Source organism: Cephus cinctus, unplaced genomic scaffold (assembly GCF_000341935.2).
Source record: "Cephus cinctus unplaced genomic scaffold, Ccin1 Ccin1_scaffold0240, whole genome shotgun sequence".
NCBI classification, from domain to species: Eukaryota; Metazoa; Arthropoda; class Insecta; order Hymenoptera; family Cephidae; genus Cephus; species Cephus cinctus.
In genome coordinates, this window is record NW_014332956.1 from 502,759 (window position 1) to 522,235 (window position 19,477).

Below are 19,477 nucleotides of genomic sequence, written 5' to 3' on the forward strand. Positions count from 1 at the left end.
TTCTTACACTTTCATCTGTATCCTACAAAACTAATATTTTATATCTAAGGAAGAGAGTAAAAATAACAAAAGCCTTTCATCGCTTCTAATGAATGGTTGACGATGACAACAGTGGAAACCATCACGTGCCACATGTACATCTTTGAAATGAAAGTAAAGCCATTTACAATTACAGTGTACTGAATAATTCACTGATCGTTGACGTGTTTAAGAAGACCCCAGGATCATTGAACGAACCACGATCAAAAATATGAAGGAAGGAATGTTGATCTTGATTAGCCGTCGTCTGGTGACGTCTATTGATCGGTTGAAAGATAATTATATCCTCGTTTTTTCATTACACTGTGAATGATCACTAGCAAATCGCAATGAATAACTTGGTATTCGAATAAGAAGTTATAGAGATTAGTATAGAGGACATAGGTGTGATTAAGAGAGTCCCGTTTACCGTGAAAATTGACAAATGCAACAGACGCAGGATTTTATAAACGATTTGAATTTCCCGGGGAAATCCTTGAAGCGGGTGCGGTGAACCCCGTGGCGCGTTGTTGTGATCTAACATGGCGAAGTGTAGTGTTGTGGCTGTTCAGTGTCTACGTCAATTTTAGCGTGATATCGAGCACAACGGATGCGAGGATAACGATGCTTGTCACTCGTGGATCCAGGAACACTCGCGGAAGATAGGTTCGTGTTTCGTAGGATCGAGAAACGGCTGCTCGAGTACGTGCTTTCTGATTTCGTTTACCGCGGCACCGCTCTACAGCAATAGTACACAGCGGTGCATAGGGGCTCGTCTTCGCGGGGGGATCCTGACCGACGAACACTCAATTTACTAGGACGTGGGACTATTGTTTTTTTTCTGGAGGATCAAGAAGCATTGTGGCTTATAGAACTAACGTAAGCTGTACTACATCACCAGAGAACTGAGCATAAAACGGAGTTTCCCGCGCGCCGAATATATCCTTTGGCGCAGAAAGCGAGCTTATGCAACGAGCGCATAAACACCTTTCACGGTAAACAATAAGGTCTTATTGCTTATTCACAATCCTCATTTGATCTTCATCAAGAAATGCGTTCTAGGTGACTGTCTTAGGAGATACAGCCACACTTCTGTACTGTGCTGATACACTTAGGTAGGAGTGGCGTTTTCCTATGGTACACTGTGATCTTGCAGTCTGGAAAAATTTGGTGTATTTGGGCATGAGTCAAGTGTAACAAGTACATATACCATTGATCGTCAAGAAAGAGTATTGCTCGAGGCACATTGATCAAGGATTGTATATCGATAGTGATATTACTATAATGATGCAGTGTAAACAATAGATATGCGCTCCGGGCGCTTATAAAATAATTTTCAAACGGTGGTTACGTTTTTAATTATGCGTATCTTAACGCTATCCTTAGAGACAGACAATCCATACAAAATAAAGTGTCATTAACAGACTTACTTAGAGAGCAAATATTACAACTGTAATTTGCATTTTTCACTTGTAGTCCCAACAAATGTTTCCATTGTGTATGGTATGATAAAGGATCTCTGAGTTGTGTGGGTTTGTAGGTCAATATAACAGTTCCAGAAAAGAAGAGTCTTTAATAGGAAGTTTTAAAGGGTTTACAATCTACGGATAATTACGTAGAAGGGATGCCAATTAGTTGGTGATAGTTCGAAAGCTTGTGCGCGACTCACTTGTACATCATGACGGATACGCGCAGAAGAGTTAAGCTATACGCTTTGAACGCGGACAGACAATGGGACGATCGTGGCACTGGTCACGTTTCCTCATCTTACGTTGACAGGCTAAAGGGTATCTCTCTTTTGGTCAGAGCAGAGAGCGATGGGTCCTTATTGCTTGAGAGTAAAATTCAGCCAGATACAGCATACCAGAAACAGCAGGTAAATATTAATGAAGAATGACCGTTGCCTACCTTACGAAGAATGCTATTTAGCTGCAGAAGAGGTTATCGTTTTATCTCATTGTGAAAACTTAATAATTTCAGGACACACTGATAGTATGGTCAGAAGGAGACAACTTTGACTTGGCCTTAAGTTTTCAAGAAAGAGCTGGCTGTGACGAGATCTGGGAGAAAATATGTCAGGTGCAAGGGAAAGATCCTTCAGTGGAAATAACCCAAGACATAGTCGAGGAGTCTGAAGATGAGAGATTTGATGACATGTCAGACTCAGCACCGCCGATCGAGCTACCACCTTGTGAATTAGGTCGATTGGAGGACATAAATGAATTAATTGGAAACTGTTTATCTTCACCGATGCGAAAAGAGAAGTTAGCCATGGCACTGGAATCGGAAGGTTATATAAGAAAGCTCCTAAATCTTTTTCACACTTGTGAGGACTTAGAAAACATCGAAGGACTCCATCATCTCTATGATATATTCAAGAATATTTTCCTACTCAATAAGAATGCGCTCTTCGAGGTGATGTTCAGTGACGACACGATTTTTGATGTGGTCGGTTGTCTGGAGTATGAACCCACGTTGCCGCAGCCGAAAAGACATCGAGAATATCTTCGTCAGTTAGCCAGATTTAAACAAGCTATCCCTATCACGAACGCCGAACTATTAGCCAAAATTCATCAAACTTACCGCGTTCAGTACATTCAAGACGTAGTTCTACCTACCCCCAGTGTGTTCGAGGACAACATGCTCAGTACGCTGAGTAGTTTCATATTTTTTAATAAGGTCGAGATAGTCACCTTGATACAAGACGACGAGAAGTTTCTCACGGAACTGTTCCGTCAGTTAACGGATGAAGCAACCTCGGACGCAAAGAGGCGCGACCTGGTCCTCTTCCTTAAGGAGTTCTGCAATTTCTCACAGAATTTACAACCCCAAGGAAAGGAGGCTTTCTACAAGACTCTCACGGCTCTAGGAATCCTTCCTGCTCTGGAGATTACGCTGGCGATAAACGATGCCCAGACCAAGACGGCTAGTATAGATATCCTGACCTATATCGTTGAATATTCGCCAAGTGTCGTCAGGGATTATACGCTTCAGCAAATCAACAATACCGAACAGGATCAAATGCTGGTCAACGTGGTCGTGGCGCAGCTGGTTGGCGACAGTGATCCTGAATTGGGTGGAGCTGTACAACTAGCTGGTGTTTTACGTTTGCTTCTGGATCCAGAGAATATGCTGGCCTCGGTTAACAAGTCCGAGAAGACTGATTTCCTGAATTACTTCTACAAGAACAGCATTGGCACACTAATAGCACCTCTCCTGGCAAATACTATAGGTGAAAGACCAGCTAGAGAAGACTACAGAACAGTTCAACTCCTTGGTCTGATATTAGAGCTGCTGTCCTTCTGTGTAGAGCATCACACGTATCACATTAAGAATTGCATTTTGAACAAGGATTTACTCAGAAGAATATTGGTCCTAATGAAGTCGACGCACACTTTTCTAGTTCTATGCGCATTGAGGTTTATGAGAAAGATTATAGCACTCAAGGATGAGTTTTATAACAGATACATTATTAAAGGAAATTTATTCGCACCTGTCTTCGACGCCTTTGTACGAAATAATGGCAGATATAACCTCTTGGATTCCGCTATTCTAGAAATGTTCGAGTTCATCAAGCTGGTGAGTCAATTTCCTCTCAATCATCAAACTGATTTCAACATACAGTATGCTAACCTATATTTAAAATTTACTTAAGGAGGACATCAAATCACTATGTTCGCACGTCGTGGAAAACTTCTCCAAGGAACTAGAAACGATCGATTATGTTCAAACGTTCAAGGCGTTAAAGTTGAGGTACGAACAGCATCAGGACAAACTGAAGGACCGTGACAGAGCCACTCTCGACAGGTACGTCTGTCTGGCTTTCCATGTCCTCCTTCTATTCAGCTATCCATTCCTTAATTTTCAATTTTCCAACATAACCTCAGTTTACAATCTGCCTAGTTATAATTCATTTTGTAATGCTAAAACGGTACGCACTTTCATATCTCTGTCAACCGTAGCGCGCCCTCGATACTGCGAAACAGTAGATATCGAAGAGATCAGCGGCAGCTCGACGAAGAGGAAGAAATGTGGTTCAACGAGGAGGAAGACTTCGACGAGGGCGAAGCGGTCGTGCCAGCGGCGGCCGCAGATCTTGTGCCACCAGCTTCGGCCAAGAAGCAACCGCCCACACCAAACCCAGCACCAAATCCTACCGCTGCTGATTCCAAGAGCCAGCAGCAGCAGCAGCAGCAACAACAACAACAACAGCAACAACAGCAGCAGCAGACAGTCCTGAACAACAACGCATCTAACAACAACACAAGCACTCAGCAACAAGCACAAGTTAACAGTGCACCGACGGCCAATGACTCGTCGATCGCCACGGAAATTAGTCCCAGGTCAGGCGTGAGCAACGTGGAAAAGATATGTGCCACTATATTCAAAAAGGTAAGGATTTTAAAAGAATACTCTTAATATAGGCTTTATCAATATTATCTAAGGACGAGGTTGCTTCTATAGCAGAACTAGTTTGCTCCAGTAATGTACGACATGTTTGCGTGGTGCACACTATTATTTCTTTTTTCAGGGATTGGTCGATTACGAGGGCGACTCGGATGAAGATGATGAGGACTCTGAACTGAGTCCTTCGCCGAAGAGACAGCGACTCTCATAGTAGGCAAGTCTGTCAGGAGGCAGTGTACGTGCTGCAAGAATCAATCGCCGTCGGCGTGCCCCCGAGAGGCTCCTGCGAGTCAATCAGAGTTTCTTTAGTTCCGTACATTCACATCCTGCGACAGATCGGATCTCAGATCTCGTCCTTCCTAAGATGAGGGTCAGCCACGGTGGGGTACTTTTTAAACTGTAGTGTTTGATGGACATTTACACACGCCTGACCGTGCTAAACTGTGTACAGTAACGAACGAATTAAACAACAAAATGGCGATATATGGCAAGGAAGGGCAAGAAAAGGGGGAGAAATGAAGAGAAAAAGAGTAAGCAGGAAAAAAGGGAAGGAGAGTGTGAAAGAGAGAGAGAGAGAAAGGATGGGGTTAAGAGAGAATGAGAAAACGAGATAATAGTAAGGAACAAAAAATATATAATTGGATGAAGACAGAAGGAGACAGAGAGAGATAGTTGAAGGTGGCCAATGAAATATATATGAGCGGATGCAGAATGCGGAACATGAATAAATAACGAGAAAGACGATGGATTTGTAAAACAAAAAAAAGGAACTTTGAACTTTCTTAATAAGGTAAATAATAAGGATTTACACGCTACTGTACGACTATGTTGTGTAAAGAGATAGTAAATTTGAAGAAAAATCGTAGTTCATTCCAGTGGTTTGAAAAACGCCTCACACGCTGAACAAATAACGTGAAACAAGAAGCTGCTCCAGTAAAAAAGAAAAAGAATGAAGTACCAACCCCCCTAGGCCATGCCCCTGCCCCTAACCTTAAAAAAAATCTAAAAGCTCTAGATAGGCCTAGCGATTTTAAGGTAAAGATCTCTAAGCGCGCGCTTGGATCTTAAAAATTTGTCGACGACGAAACCTTCAACTCAACGTATCTTCACGCAGGTCGATTTATACTTAGTGTGCGATGTTAAGACCAATTTCGAAAACGTATGTGTCTCATAATTTTGATTCCTACACTTGGTTGGAGGAAGATGGCCAAGAGTCTATTATCATTTTTGCCACTACTCACTTTCTTATTGTCCAACGAGTCTCAGTACTTTGGTTTTTTTCTTTCTCTCTATCTCTCAGCCTTCTTCGCTCTCTTTCTTCGCGCACATTCTCATTCTCATTTCTCTTCCTGATCGAGCATCTCACGTATGGCAAATCTCGCTAACTATTACGTCGACGCGTGCCTATGGCGGATTTTGAAAGAGGACAAAATTGTAAAATAATCTATCGGGTGACATTTTGTAAAAACATAATTCCTATCTTCTTAGTTTTGACCCACACTCTTTCTAAACTGCACATCAGTGTCGATCGTCGCTAGAAATTATTCATTTTTTTTGTTCTGATTAACTAATCCCTGCTGTCATAAATTGAGCATTTAAATTCTCTATTGATTTTTTATTTGGTCGATGACTATTCGTATAGAACCATTAATTTTTATCGGAGATAGCCAGTACAAATTGAACGAAAATTCAAAGAATTTGTGTATAGAAAAAGCAACGGAAAATGTCCGACAGTAAAAGTCAGTGAAGAAACAAAATTAAATGCGGAGTGCGTGTAAAGTTAAAATGGGAACTATTTCCATCATGAATCCAAGGGATATCGTAAGGCCATTATAAATATATATATATATATATATATATATATATATATACACATATTATATATATTATATCAAATAACGATTTTCTCTTCGTTCAAAACTTGCTTTCCACTTTACGTGGAAATGACGAAAGGATATATGAAAGAATTAAGGGGAGAGGGGAAGGGAGAATAAAACTTAATACACGTCCATAAAAGGAATACGGAATACGAACGTGTACAATTATCGGTCACTTATCAATAGTATAAATTCATTTTTATCAACACGTCATCAATTCTCCTTATACGTGACAGTGAAAAAACATCTTTATTCCCATACGAATTAAAAAAACCGTATCAAATAATGCTCTCGAGAGCCTACCAACCCGCGTCCCACCAATTTTTTCTATGGTTAGTTTGATGATTCTCTTTTTTTTTTTTAATCCTAAGCGAAGTTTTTCATGATCGTCGTGCTCCGGACAAAAAGTCCTGCTTATACAGATAAATAGAGGAACAATCTTAAGGGTATTGTGAATCAACTTACAGTCGATATAGTCTCAATTTCCGATAAACCAGATGCCGGTCTAATTGATACGGCTCTATTCTCTAATCCAATATCAAATTAAACACAAAGTTATCAAGTTCAATGATTGCGGAGACTTAATTCGAGATTTAATGAAATTCAGAGTCAAACCAACTGGACGAATAATTCTTTCAGAGTGTAATCTGGTTAGTTTTAAAGTAATGGCTGCTGGGTTATATAATTTATCTTATTTTCATATTATTATTATTATTAGCCGTTTTGAATATTTTTATTTGTCAAAGTACATCGATCTGGCAAACGATCAATTTAACGAGCCGAGATGTACAATCGATTGAATTGACTTTTTGAATTTTAACGTACAATGTCAAGTTAATGGCTATCCGTTTATATCTTGTCTATCTTTTGATTTCGATCAGCCGCTTATCACGGAGACTTACACTTAACGATCTCTAATTATTTCTCTTCGATAGCAGTTAATGAGTTTTTGTAATTATTATTCCTCTTTTCTTACGATTACGTTATATATTAATCTCCGTGTGAGTTGGGTACCTCGTTCGAAATCATGGGATAATCTAATCGTCGCAAGGCTATCCTGTCATTGACTTGCCACACTTAATGAGTCTGATTGCTTACGAAGTAAAAGTTAATTCGATCGATCGTTTAATTTATAGAGCCAATTAACAAAGCGAAAGAGAGAGAGAGAGAGAAAGAGAAAGAGAGAAAGAAAGCTCCTGTACGATAACGCGGGCTGGTGTTGGAGGCTGGAGCAGAGCTGTACATATTTATATAAAAAAAAAGTCGCGCAACCCGGACTGACCACAGAAAGTGTAACAAAGGCTAACATTAATTAGTTAATTAATTGACGAGATAATGAATAATGTTGTTTCCTCATGTGTTTTACTATATTTACAATTTATTCAGTAATAAGGATGAAAAAAAAAACTTACTATTAAGGGTAGCAGTGAGCGCTATGTTGGGTGCGAGGAATTGTAAGTAAATGAAAGTGGAACGTAAAGAAATGAGAGACTGAGAGAAAGAGAGAGAGCGAGGGGGGCATGCAGGGGGGGAGCGAGAGAGAGATGGTATACCACATATTACATATTACACTGCGAATATACATACATTACACGATTCAACCCGTTTACATGAAAACTGACTAATTACATGCATAAGTGAAAAAGTGATTAATTGAATAAAAGTACGGTCGAGCGCTAAACTCTCTGAGTGTACTTCATGTATTTTTGTACAGAGTGTTTTAGGCTTTGTCAGCAGTTTTAAATCGCCCATCGAATTATTAACGGATCTTACGCAATCGGCGTTTCGCGACTATCGTCTAGATAAATTTCACTGTTCTCGTTAATTGAATGTTTCATGATAAACGATGCGAACTGTCTTAAAAAATTGTTGCGAGATCATTCCCTGCCATTTTCCAACATTTTCAGACTTCCCTTTTCGACGATTTAATCGCAATGTTACGGCTTTTTATAATACTATTATTATACTGTTCTGCTATTGGTTACATAACACTATGATAATTGATGCATCCACTTGAGGTTAGGAATCAGAGTCATACTCGACATTGTCACGTGAGAAATATTTGTAGAAATAATGATGAACCGGTGATTGAGAGACAATTGTGTCATAGAGTCGTTATACAATGGGCGAAAATGAAGAGTAGTAGAGTGAATATGAAAAAAAAAAAAAAATGAAAAAACACGACACTGCCTAAAACTTCTCGCTGTTATTGAGACGGATATTCATTGCCACTCGGCGTTAACAATAAGACGTTCTGTCTGCGAAGAGAGATATTAGCAAGCGCGAAGGTAGTTAACCTTAAAGTTTTACTACAGCACCTGGGGCCGCGGCGGTTGACACGTAACGTTAATAGAAAGAGATGACGATTGATTAACACGAGAACACGTCACAACAATGACAACAACTGTTGCATACATTTGTACAATATCAAATTTTAAACGATAACTTTCCGTTTTACTTTATATATCAGGATGGAACGTGACATTTTTCTCCGGTGCACGAGTTTTTATATGAAAAAGAAAGGAACAAAAACAAGAAAAAGGGAAAGAATGCCTATCTGTTTCGTTTGTTGTATAAAAAGCATAAAGCAACGGACGGTCGTGACTGGACAACTAGGTCAGATATGGAAAATATGAAAGAGAGGGGGAAACGCTCGAGGAAAATTTTGAAAATGAAATTAAACATGGATGATGACAACGACTTCAGTTATGCATCGGCAAGGGCTGTTTTGAGCGAGGCGCGAAGTAACGGATATTTTGCATTTTATTTTAATGGAGGCTTTCACGAGAGGACTGGATAAACAAGACGTAAATAAATAAATTAGTTAATAAAAGGGGTAGGGGGTGGCGAGAGGGGAACGGGTATGATATCTATGTGTAGCATTCGAGACGTATTGGATATGTAGCATAAAATCAGGCAAATAAAAATTGTAGGGATTTTTTTTTTGTATTTGAGTTTTTATAATGCATTTGAGGTGCATTGTCATTACGATGAAATTCTGGTATGTATATTGAAATGAAGAATTTCACTGGTAATAATATTTTGACATTGTAATTATTTGAATTTTTTTTCCTTTTGCCAAACAATTATGTTTCTTTCATTGTTCCTATTCCGGGGTTTATGCGAATCCTAGTTATTCTTTATTATTTTTATATGATAAAATTGTACAGTGCTTATACGACTGCGTTACTTAATGTGTCACTTTGAAATTTTGTTGTTTTAAAGTGATACAAGCGCGTAGTTGATACTTTGAATTTGTTAACCCGCGAGAAGGCGTGCTATAAGCATTTCATAACTCAACGTATAGAACGACGCAGCGATCATGCGCATACTGACGAGTTAGGTGTTTTTTGCTACGAATCCAGAGCGTCCTGTACGGAGAGATATAAAGTGGAGGAGGAAAATATGGAAAAACATTGGGTAGTATATTGGAGTCTAGAACGATGGATGAATGTTATACGAATACAAGTGTGTTGTAGAAGTGCGAAGAATATTTAATTAAATAAAACTTAAAATTAGAAGAATCGGCTAATTATCGGTGTTACAACCCGACCTTGCGATTTTCATGGTTCCACAATATTTATTAATCGAGGATTGCAGAACGTTAATTAATAGGATACGTAGATAGTGATATCTATATCTGTTAAGATAAGTATTTGTTGTAGATGAGATATTAAGACTGAAGCTATGTGTGATAGCTGCTTCTTATTGCTGAACTTCAATTGTGCACGACTTCAGCCTTGAGTCGAGCAGCGAGAGCTTTGCGTACTTGAATTTTTGAAGGTTCCAAAGCTTCAGAATCTTCATAATCTTTTTTCCCATTAATGGCGGCCTTGGCCGCTACTCTTGCTGAACTCGGACGGGCTCCATTCGTTTCCAGCCTCTGACTTCGCGCTTGTTTTTTCAGGGCGACTAGTTTGTCGCGCTGGGCCTTCAAGTAATCTTGACGCTTTTTTATTTCTATTTCTTCTGCCTAGAGCGCCGTGACGCGCAAGGGATTCATTTTATTAGCTTTCATCCGATATCAGTGTCATCGGATCAACTTACCTTATCATCGTTGGACTTTGGTTTTACTGGTATTGGATCAAGCGGCACCAACTTCTTCAGCTCAGGAATATTTTTCAAGGGTGTCTTCGACTGATTCTGCACAGCTTCATCCTGCTCCTGCTCGGGCTCTGGTGAATGACTCCTGGTGGAATTTGCAGATTCTCTCAAGGCCTTTTGAAGAAGCTCGCGTTCTGCGTTGTACTGCGATGCTAAGCGTTGATGCTCCTCGAGCAACACTGGGTCTGGATCTAATTCCGTTTCACTTTCTCTACGTTCTTCCAGCATATGTTTACTTGCAGAAATTTTTAAACGAATGTCAGAATAAGATTTGTCACCGTGAATGTTTGATTTTTGTTGTCGAAAAATTGACTTACTGCAGTAACTCTTCCATTACCAATTCGTCGTCCTGAAGTGCATCTGCCTCACAAGTCAAGGATGCTGGGGTCAAGCCGTATTTCTGTTCGATCAAGCTCAAGGCCTGTAGTTGCAGCTCCAAGTTCTTCTGGATCATCATCCTCTTGAATATCTCATACTCGTTCGCTGCCCAGATTTGCTCGAAGAGACTCTGGAATGTATCAATGTGCCGCTTCTGTATTAAAAATAAGAACAATAATGAGAAGTACCTATGCAATCAAGAGATACTCACTTGTTGGAACTGAACAGGCATTTTTGTATTTTTATTTAATGCGCAAGCATGTTCAAATTGTTCAGGAGTTATACCCATGTCTTCCATGTAACAGCCAAGAAGTAGATCCACTAAATTTTTATATTCCTGATAAATTTCACGATACTCTGCGCTGTCTTCGGTATCGGATTCGAATACTATGAAGAATTGGATAATAATATTTTCTCTAGTATATTCCATTGTCTTAATAATTTATATTGCTATAAAAGAAACCTCCTTACTCAGGGATCTCTCTTCTATGAACGTCAATAGTGGAGCTGACCATATTGGTCCTTGTAAAAATCCAACTAAAGAGTCAAAGACCCAGGCACTGTCCTCTTTGTCATTCATGGCTTAATATTCTTAAAAGAAACTTAACAATTTCGAATCTTGATACTGTGACGTGTGTCAGTTTCACTGAACGAGGTATCTCGTGACCACGATGGAGTTCTCAGAGGTTCAATGGCGATAAAACGTTAAAAGGAATTTCTAGAATGCCTAAGTGTAGTCATGGTAACGCCATACAAAACATTAGCTGATAATGCCTATACAGTACTGATACTATTACTTTGAAGGATCAAATAAAATCCTTGGCCTTTACTGTACCTAGGCTGCCTAAAAATCTATAAAGAAACCTTGATAAGTGATTGATTGAATATTTTTACAGCTATCCCTTCATGTAGATTTCGATACACTGACTGTCATATGTGAATGTACCTACATACATGAGTTGAATACTGAGTTTGTTTTTGCGTAATCAGTTGATATACATATTTTTGATAATATTATTCGCCTTGATTGCATATCGAGCGATTCACAATCTGATTTGTCATTCTAACGACATTTTATAACTTTTAAGAGAAGCGCATGTGTTTTCCGTTATAGCCTTGAACGTACTTTTTTGACGTCATTATAGTTCCCAAATATTTCTATGTACCTATACAGTTCCAAGAACAACGGTATTCACGATACGTCACGGCGCTTGAGTTGTGGCAGCTTGTGTGAAATAATCGTGGTTTTGACGTGTTTAAGAGAGAATTTATGGGAAAACGACAATGTTAATTGTTAAAATTAGTACCGGCCGGTGCGATCAGCCTATCTTTACTGCAGAAAATCCGATTACGACATGTGAGATTCGTAATCATGTGGAGGAAATAACGGTAAGTTGTGATTAGGTAGTTCTAACCTAGCTTCACTCGAAATATTTCCTCTTATATTCCTTATTTATTAAAGTAATTTATACGTGGAGATTAGTATAGGTATTGTTTTAATGGGGCATATATTTGTTTTAGGGATTACCAAGGAGACAGTTTTATATTGTTCACAACGGCCATATCTTACGCAATAAGAATGTCTGTGCATTTGGCTCTGTCGTCGTTATACCAAAGGTGCTTGGAGGGAAAGGTGGATTTGGATCAATGCTACGTGCTATTGGAGCTCAGATTGAGAAGACTACTAACAGAGAAGCTTGTAGAGATTTGAGTGGTCGACGTCTGAGGGATATTAATGAAGAAAAAAGATTGAAGGCTTGGATCGATAAGCAATCTACAAGAGAGGAGGAAGCTGTGGAACGTAGAAAGAAGAAATTGGAGAGGCTTTGTGCGGAGCCAAAGCATGAGTTTAAAGACAAAAATTATGAGAAAGAGAGATCGTCACTGATTGAGAGAGTTGGTGATGCAGTTGAGCAAGGTTTCAAAGTTGCTGTTGCTGGTGGTTCAGGGATCAAGAGAAAAGCTGAGGATGAAGGAAAAAGTCTGAGAAAGAAAACTTTGATGGACTTAGATCTAGATATTGATTCTGATGAACTCAGTACTGACTCAGAAGATGATGACAATGCTAAGGAAATAAAATCTAAAGTAGATGAAAAGCAACTTTCCCACGACAGCGGACATTCCAGTGATGAGTCTGATAAGATAAAAAAGAATGAAATTATTAGGAAAAAAGAAACTTCAGAAACTTTTATGGATAATCGTATTTCAAGTGATTCTAATGTCTCTAGCGAAGATTTGAATGCGAAGACCAAACTAGAAAAAACTACCCAAAATGATACTGTGGTGTCAGAGGAGAATATAGCAAAGGAAAAAATTGATACAGGAAAGTCAGAAGATATTTCAAAAAGTAAAGACAAACATTGACAGAATCATCGGCTGAAAAAATTGCTTCTGCTAATTAACTCAATTACAATTTTAGGATATTTAAAGGATTCATTCATATGGTTCATTTAATTATATAATAAATCACCGTATACGAAACATTGTTCACGTGTTTATCAATTTTACAATATCACCTATCCTTTATAATTTTAATAAATTATAGACGATACGTTCCATGCGTCCAATTCTCGCGTTAGCTTCATGCCAATGGTAAAAAGAGCTATAGAAGCAACGAGTGATCTAACAAAATTATCGTCTTTTAATTGAAGAACACTTTTCTTGGTATATTGAGATAAATTTGTCAAATACTTTTTTCCCGTCAAAATGATTATATCCTTAAATCCACATTTTTCATTAGAATTCCAACATTGTGATTCACATGTTGTTAGTGTTTCAAGATGCAAATCTGGATAGTTGTTGCTTTCAGGAATAACCTAAGAAAAATAAGTAGTTATATTAATTAGACTACCTTTTCTCAAAAATCAGCATAATTTATACACAGAACATTGAGAAACCTGTTCATCTTCACATATATTAAAATCACTTCCAGAAAAAGTTTCCATAATGGTACTTGATGACATCGGTAATAATACGTTATTCTCAGAAATTATTTCGAAAATATTGCAGTCAGAAATCAGTAAAGCAATACTATCATAAAATAAGTATAAAAATTAAACAGAACTCAAAAAAAATCTTGTCTCAAAAATCTCCAAGGTATCAAATCTTTTGTTCCAAAACGTTTTTTTTCTCGCGTGTCATTTGATATTCCAAATTTCCGTTTTAAGAAAACTTCTTTCGGATCAAATATCAATTATCATGTCGAACCTTATCTGAAAGTTTACAATGCAGGACGAATGAATTATTCTCGGCATGCATAATAAATTGTAGACATATTGTTCATTAGTCACGGAGATAAGTATAAGCCACAAAGATGCAACGTGAATAAGTTGGATATTGTACAGTGTAGATGACTGGCTTCAGGTACTCTTTGAACACTTTAATTTATATCAATATCAATTGTTCTCAATAATTCAAGAAAAATCTTAATCAGGGTAAGATAATCTGTAAAGAATAATATTTCAAAAAATGTATCATTATATCTTTTTCCTAAACAGTATACCACAGTGAACTACATAGGCGTCATCAATATCATTCTTTGTTACAATGCCATTAATTCTATGCCACTGGTTTTTCCTATTTTGGTGGTCATTCGCCATAGTTATATACAGTGAGGCGTCAGGTAATGAGGATATACACTTTTAAACTTGATATGTTAAAAAATAAAAAAAAACAATCAACTATTCTCCAAAAATACAACTCCAATTGAATAGCTGACGTAATGAAACATCCTAACTGGTCGCTACTGGACGACGAACAGTGTGGAATTTCAAATTCGGATCGAATAATAGGAGGAAAGAATGCATCCTTGGGTGCGTATCCGTGGATAACAAGAATTGGTTACAGTAAAATTTCTAAAATGAGTACTGAATTGATTTATCGTTGTGGAGGATCCTTAATCAATAAAATCTACGTACTCACAGCGGCTCATTGCGTGGCTAATTTGCCTGCAAGGTAAAAAGTAATTATAATCAAAATTATTTAAACTTCATTTACACTATCCTTCCCAAACAGTTACAGGGTGTCTAGAATAAGATTAGGGGAACATAATACAGTTACAAATCCAGATTGCGAAAACGATTACTGCGGAGAAGCAGTTCAGGATTTGAAACCAGTCAAAATAATTGTACACAAGGGTTACAATCATGTTCCATTTAAAAATGACATTGCTTTGATACGCTTAGAAAAGCCCGCCAAGTTCAGCGGTGAGTATATGAATAATGAGAGTAAAAAATGAAGCAGAGTAAGGAAGAATTCAAAGTTCTCAAGGATATACAGAAAAAAGTAAACGAAATGAAGAAAAAAAGAAATATCTTTCCTTCCTTTCAGTCAGTGCTCTATACTCAGTATTTCCTTTTTATTTTGTTTGATTTTTTTACACACTCATCCACATTCACCGGGACATTAACGGATAGGTGTGGATTTTCCTCATATAATAATTCATTATAATTATTTAATCTTTTGTACATATCCTTAAGATAAACCATGATAATTATGATATAATACTGAGCAATAGAGTGATACAAATTTTCCTTTAATTTTGGAATTAATATATAATCAATCTTCTCAGAATTTGTAAAGCCAATTTGCATGGTGAGAGATGAGCTGTTGCTGAAAGACTTTCTTGGTCAGACTGCAGAAGTTGCTGGTTGGGGTATATACGACATAAGTAAGTTGATCAGACCAAGATGGTCAGATGACAAGATGACGGATCATGGTCAGATAATAAGATAACAGATAATGACCATGATTCATTCTCCAATGATATCATCCAATATGTCCTCAAGGATCCTTTGTTAACAGGAAAATAATTTTTATCCTTGATCTGCAGACGATCCAAGACCCAGTACCATACTCCAAACTATCAGACTCCCTATTGTGGATGTTGAAAGATGCAGAAAGGCCTTCAAATCTCATGCTGATGTAGGAGAGGAACAAATATGCGTGGGTGGAGTAATAGGACAGGATTCATGTGGTGGTGACAGTGGTGGCCCACTTATGAAAGTGGAGTCTGTACATGGACCACCAAAATATTTTATCATAGGTCTGGTATCCTTTGGTGCTAAGCACTGTGGAGAATCCATGACCCCTGCTGTATATACAAAGATGTCTTATTATTTATCCTGGATTCTGAATAATATCTCATCTTGAATCAGTAGGAATTATTTTAATATTAATTAAAATCATAATCTAGGTATAACGCTATGATTTTGAGTCTTAAAGATTAATATATGATTAAAGTTCATGAAATGCGATATGTGTCTTATATTTATTAAGTTTTTAAAAATCTAGCAATTTCATCGCTTGTATCTTTTAATCATCACGATAGTAGTTAGCAACAGTCATTAAGACTTATGGTGATTAATTAAATTCTCATTAAAGCGCCTTTCGTTCTTTGAATATGATTATGATGAAGATCATCGGGAAATCACGGAATATCGTAAAATACCATTTCTGCTATTGCCAAAGACTACTGAAGTTCTACTGCTATGAATCAACTTCCCGTAGCCGCTTCACCTTCATCTCTTGGTCATCTATTAATCGACCCTTAATTCCTTGGATCCAGTAGCCCTAAAATAGTACAAGTGCATCAGTGTCTTGAGGATAAACATTCACATAGGTCAAGTACAAAGTTTTTTATTTTATTTTAAATCTAATGGAAACTTTAAAGCAAGAGCTGATCAATTTCACGAAGAAGAGTTCAGCGAATCGCAGAACGCTAATTACACTTACAGATCTTTAACGAAGTGGTGGGAGACCAGTTGACCATGACTCCGGTCACTCTGTCTCTAAAGCTGGTTGACTCTCAGTCAACGTTTCACTCCAGAAGGGGTCGGATCGCGTTCACTGATTATCTTCTTCCTTTTACTCGTGTCCACTTTGAATTTTCCTTATTGCCTGTATACTATTAGTACCGTGGAATTAATATTTATTGCAAGTTAACAAAATATTTAAAAGTGGACACAGGATGTGGTACCTCCTGGGGAAATTGCTTTTACTAGAAATTCTGCTCACGGACACGATATATGCGCGTAAGTTATTTTGACAATTATCACTGCCTACTTATAACATACATTAACGTGAAAGGTGAGCAGTTCTTGATAATAAAGGAAAAGAAAAAGTATATGTATATGTAACATAATTTTAGCGAATCCGTCAGACACGTTTTATCGAAATTATTTTCTCGATACCATTGTGGAAATTAGGATTTTTATTTTAAAAAGCTGTTTGGCCGGTCTTTTGCATGTTTGACATTTATATTTCGCATATCAAAAAAGAAACAAGTATTTATCTTCAAGTTCTCAGCTTACAAGAATTTCATATAATTTTCTTATTGCGTTAGCAAGTGTTCAAATAACTTATACCGCCCAAAAGTCATTTTAAAGACGACTAATGCGACACAGATTGTCTTTTTGGGCATATTAAAAATAACTTGAGGATTTATATTCTGTACAAGTGTCTTACTACGCGTATTAAATGTTCTTTTCCCTGGTTAGATTATTTTTGTTGTCTTCCATTATTCAAATGCTTGCCAGTAATGCATTTAAAATTGAAAGAAAGCCTCCGGCTATGTATTTTCCAGATTGAAAGAAATTCTTAATATCCTGCGGCCATTACTAAATATTTTCTTACTTAACAACGTCAGTAACCGTTAAAGAACTACGTGATACAAGATACGCATATACGATACTTATATTCATTCATAATAGCTCATACGTAACATACATATAATTTACCAAGAGCCAGTTTACTTAACACATAAAGAACATGATTCGCAATGGTACAAAACAGTTACCAAGAACTAGTATTGTACAAGGACACTTCTTCACGAGATAAGAATAACAGGATTCTGTATCTGACAATATCTCGTCTCTTTATATCATTATAATGTGAGAGCAGAAAAATATATTTACAATTAGGCGGAAGTAACGTCAGACCTTATACGAACTTCCTGTAGTTTAAAAAGATTTCCAATTCTCACAAGTCAAATTTGTTCACAGAATTTCCCAGCAACGTTCAATCTGATTGCACAGCCCCTAATAATGTTCCTGGTAACTGCATCAGTATCCGAAACTGTCCGGCACTTCTTAGTCTTCTTCAGAGCCGACCACTGACTTCTCAAACTATTACATTGCTGAGACAAGTACAGTGTGGCTTCGAGGGTAGAGATCCAAAGGTCTGTTGCGCTAGAACCAACGGAAATGTCAGTCCACGTCCGGGTGGTCAGCAGATTTCTCCAGGAACCGAGACACCACTGAATCCGTCATTAAATCCAACCGTTGACTATAATTTGAGTCAGAATTCTTTGTTGCCATCTGACTGCGGTCGAGATCTTTCTCAGAGAATTGTCGGTGGAGAACGTACCGACCTGGACGAGTTCCCTTGGATGACCCTGTTGGAATATACTAAGCGTGAGTATTCTAATCATCCTCAAAAAATCCTAACTCCGAAGCGACATTTCTACTTTGCAATGTATAATACCTTGTCCATAGCTAATGGTCGTACCACGGCTTGTGGTGGAGTCCTCATAAGCAGGCGGTATGTACTTACAGCAGCTCACTGTATCAAAGGCAAGGATCTACCGAAGAGCTGGAACCTAGTGAACGTACGTCTTGGAGAATACGATACTGAAACAGAGACTGATTGTATTCAGGATGGTGACAATACACAAGTCTGTGCCGATGATCCTATCTCTATAGGTATTGAAGAACAAATTGCTCACGAGGGGTACAAACCAGCTTCCAGAGATCAGAGGAATGATATTGCTCTCTTGAGACTCTCCAGAGATGTTACCTTTACTGATTTTATAAAACCAATATGTCTTCCGACCAATTCGTCCTTCGGACAGAAACTGTTTGTTGCTGGTTGGGGTAAAACTGAAAGCAGATCAGAATCCAATGTTAAGCTTAAGGTCTCTATACCTATTGTGGAGAATTCAGAATGCTCTAGGACCTACAATAATGCTGGTGTGAGACTTGGCGCTGGACAAATTTGTGCCGGTGGTCAGAGGGGTAAGGATTCGTGTAGAGGAGACTCTGGTGGTCCTCTGATGTCTGTTGAAAGGAGTCAGGATGGTACAGGAAAATGGACGGCTGTTGGAGTTGTTTCCTTTGGTCCTTCACCTTGTGGTATGCAAGGCTGGCCTGGTGTCTATACCAAAGTCGCAGATTTTATACCTTGGATACTCAGTAAGATGAGACCGTAATTCTGTCATGATGTAAAGACATTCTGGAAAACTTATTTTTCTCACTTTTTCTTATATATTACGACTTTTTCATACTATTATCTTGATCGTCAAGAATTGATATATTCATCATATACAACAGGTATCCCGTAACTTGTACTTGATTTCTTATTTCATTGACTGTGATCCTTGGTCGTCATCATCTAGAATTCATGTGGGATGCGTACCATGTGTATATGCAATTGAAATATCCTCGTACGTAATTAACAATTACGTCAGTACAATAATACTTAAGAATTTTATATGTCGATATTTTCTAAGTCTGTCATCATACCACAGTGTGCTATCTATTGTACATAGCAAACAAAAATAAATACGATAAAAATCTAGTATAGACTTAATAATTCATAACCAAACTTAGTCGATGGAAATAAATAAATATATACGTTATATCGAAAGAGGTATATGTGCGACCAGAATGATCTTATTGATTTTCATAAAATATTGT

At 37.8% G+C, this 19,477-nt stretch overlaps 5 protein-coding genes across 8 annotated transcripts; 3 read left to right on the plus strand and 2 right to left on the minus strand.

The window, feature by feature from the left end:
* Nucleotides 1-536: 536 nt before the first annotated feature.
* LOC107265777 (serine/threonine-protein phosphatase 4 regulatory subunit 3) lies at nucleotides 537-8,521 on the plus strand. 2 transcript variants are annotated; one of them, XM_025083097.1, is made up of 7 exons: nucleotides 541-684; nucleotides 764-1,013; nucleotides 1,081-1,894; nucleotides 1,999-3,597; nucleotides 3,674-3,825; nucleotides 3,981-4,410; nucleotides 4,550-8,521. In XM_025083097.1, exons 3-7 carry the CDS (start codon nucleotides 1,697-1,699, stop codon nucleotides 4,634-4,636), a joined length of 2,466 nt encoding a protein of 821 aa, XP_024938865.1. In that variant the 5' UTR covers nucleotides 541-684; nucleotides 764-1,013; nucleotides 1,081-1,696; the 3' UTR covers nucleotides 4,637-8,521. The 2 variants fall into 2 exon arrangements, with proteins under 2 accessions (XP_024938866.1, XP_024938865.1); XM_025083098.1 differs by having other exon boundaries at nucleotides 537-1,013; nucleotides 1,559-1,894.
* A 1,257-nt stretch (nucleotides 8,522-9,778) lies between these two features.
* Nucleotides 9,779-11,612, minus strand: LOC107265780 (cilia- and flagella-associated protein 36). Of its 2 annotated transcripts, none has more exons than XM_015735574.2 (5): nucleotides 11,256-11,612; nucleotides 10,996-11,171; nucleotides 10,724-10,914; nucleotides 10,350-10,641; nucleotides 9,779-10,275 (listed from the first exon to the last, which is right to left on the minus strand). In XM_015735574.2, the coding sequence occupies exons 1-5, from the start codon at nucleotides 11,362-11,364 to the stop codon at nucleotides 10,021-10,023; spliced, it is 1,023 nt and encodes a 340-aa protein (XP_015591060.1). In that variant the 5' UTR covers nucleotides 11,365-11,612; the 3' UTR covers nucleotides 9,779-10,020. The 2 variants fall into 2 exon arrangements, with proteins under 2 accessions (XP_015591060.1, XP_015591059.1); XM_015735573.2 differs by having other exon boundaries at nucleotides 10,724-10,938.
* A 151-nt stretch (nucleotides 11,613-11,763) lies between these two features.
* On the plus strand, nucleotides 11,764-13,269 carry LOC107265781 (replication stress response regulator SDE2). The gene is made up of 2 exons (XM_015735576.2): nucleotides 11,764-12,173; nucleotides 12,306-13,269. The coding sequence occupies exons 1-2, from the start codon at nucleotides 12,069-12,071 to the stop codon at nucleotides 13,146-13,148; spliced, it is 948 nt and encodes a 315-aa protein (XP_015591062.1). The 5' UTR covers nucleotides 11,764-12,068; the 3' UTR covers nucleotides 13,149-13,269.
* Nucleotide 13,270: 1 nt separating this feature from the next.
* LOC107265783 lies at nucleotides 13,271-13,911 on the minus strand. Of its 2 annotated transcripts, XM_025083102.1 has the most exons (3): nucleotides 13,682-13,911; nucleotides 13,476-13,600; nucleotides 13,271-13,406 (listed from the first exon to the last, which is right to left on the minus strand). In XM_025083102.1, the coding sequence occupies exons 1-3, from the start codon at nucleotides 13,745-13,747 to the stop codon at nucleotides 13,316-13,318; spliced, it is 282 nt and encodes a 93-aa protein (XP_024938870.1). In that variant the 5' UTR covers nucleotides 13,748-13,911; the 3' UTR covers nucleotides 13,271-13,315. The 2 variants fall into 2 exon arrangements, with proteins under 2 accessions (XP_024938870.1, XP_015591064.1); XM_015735578.2 differs by having other exon boundaries at nucleotides 13,280-13,600.
* A 166-nt stretch (nucleotides 13,912-14,077) lies between these two features.
* Nucleotides 14,078-19,358, plus strand: LOC107265735. The gene is made up of 9 exons (XM_025083092.1): nucleotides 14,078-14,218; nucleotides 14,282-14,406; nucleotides 14,498-14,738; nucleotides 14,799-14,989; nucleotides 15,355-15,453; nucleotides 15,616-15,933; nucleotides 16,715-16,816; nucleotides 17,786-18,196; nucleotides 18,278-19,358. Exons 2-9 carry the CDS (start codon nucleotides 14,331-14,333, stop codon nucleotides 18,988-18,990), a joined length of 2,151 nt encoding a protein of 716 aa, XP_024938860.1. The 5' UTR covers nucleotides 14,078-14,218; nucleotides 14,282-14,330; the 3' UTR covers nucleotides 18,991-19,358.
* Nucleotides 19,359-19,477: the final 119 nt, after the last annotated feature.

Excerpts from the sequence above, each read along its gene's own strand:
- LOC107265781 (XM_015735576.2), top strand. The coding sequence starts at position 12,069 with ATGTTAATTGTTAAAATTAGTACCGGCCGGTGCGATCAGCCTATCTTT. Across the intron at positions 12,174-12,305 it reads ATCATGTGGAGGAAATAACG|GGATTACCAAGGAGACAGTT; the intron begins GTAAGTTGTGAT and ends TATTTGTTTTAG.
- LOC107265735 (XM_025083092.1), top strand. The coding sequence starts at position 14,331 with ATGCCATTAATTCTATGCCACTGGTTTTTCCTATTTTGGTGGTCATTC. Across the intron at positions 14,990-15,354 it reads AAAGCCCGCCAAGTTCAGCG|AATTTGTAAAGCCAATTTGC; the intron begins GTGAGTATATGA and ends CAATCTTCTCAG. Across the intron at positions 16,817-17,785 it reads CACGGACACGATATATGCGC|AATTTCCCAGCAACGTTCAA; the intron begins GTAAGTTATTTT and ends ATTTGTTCACAG.
- LOC107265783 (XM_015735578.2), bottom strand. The coding sequence starts at position 13,747 with ATGTCATCAAGTACCATTATGGAAACTTTTTCTGGAAGTGATTTTAAT. Across the intron at positions 13,601-13,681 it reads ATATATGTGAAGATGAACAG|GTTATTCCTGAAAGCAACAA; the intron begins GTTTCTCAATGT and ends TATTTTTCTTAG.
- LOC107265780 (XM_015735573.2), bottom strand. The coding sequence starts at position 11,364 with ATGAATGACAAAGAGGACAGTGCCTGGGTCTTTGACTCTTTAGTTGGA. Across the intron at positions 11,172-11,255 it reads CATAGAAGAGAGATCCCTGA|TATTCGAATCCGATACCGAA; the intron begins GTAAGGAGGTTT and ends AATTCTTCATAG. Across the intron at positions 10,276-10,349 it reads CAAAGTCCAACGATGATAAG|GCAGAAGAAATAGAAATAAA; the intron begins GTAAGTTGATCC and ends ACGGCGCTCTAG.
- LOC107265777 (XM_025083098.1), top strand. The coding sequence starts at position 1,697 with ATGACGGATACGCGCAGAAGAGTTAAGCTATACGCTTTGAACGCGGAC. Across the intron at positions 1,895-1,998 it reads CAGCATACCAGAAACAGCAG|GACACACTGATAGTATGGTC; the intron begins GTAAATATTAAT and ends TAATAATTTCAG. Across the intron at positions 3,598-3,673 it reads TGTTCGAGTTCATCAAGCTG|GAGGACATCAAATCACTATG; the intron begins GTGAGTCAATTT and ends AATTTACTTAAG.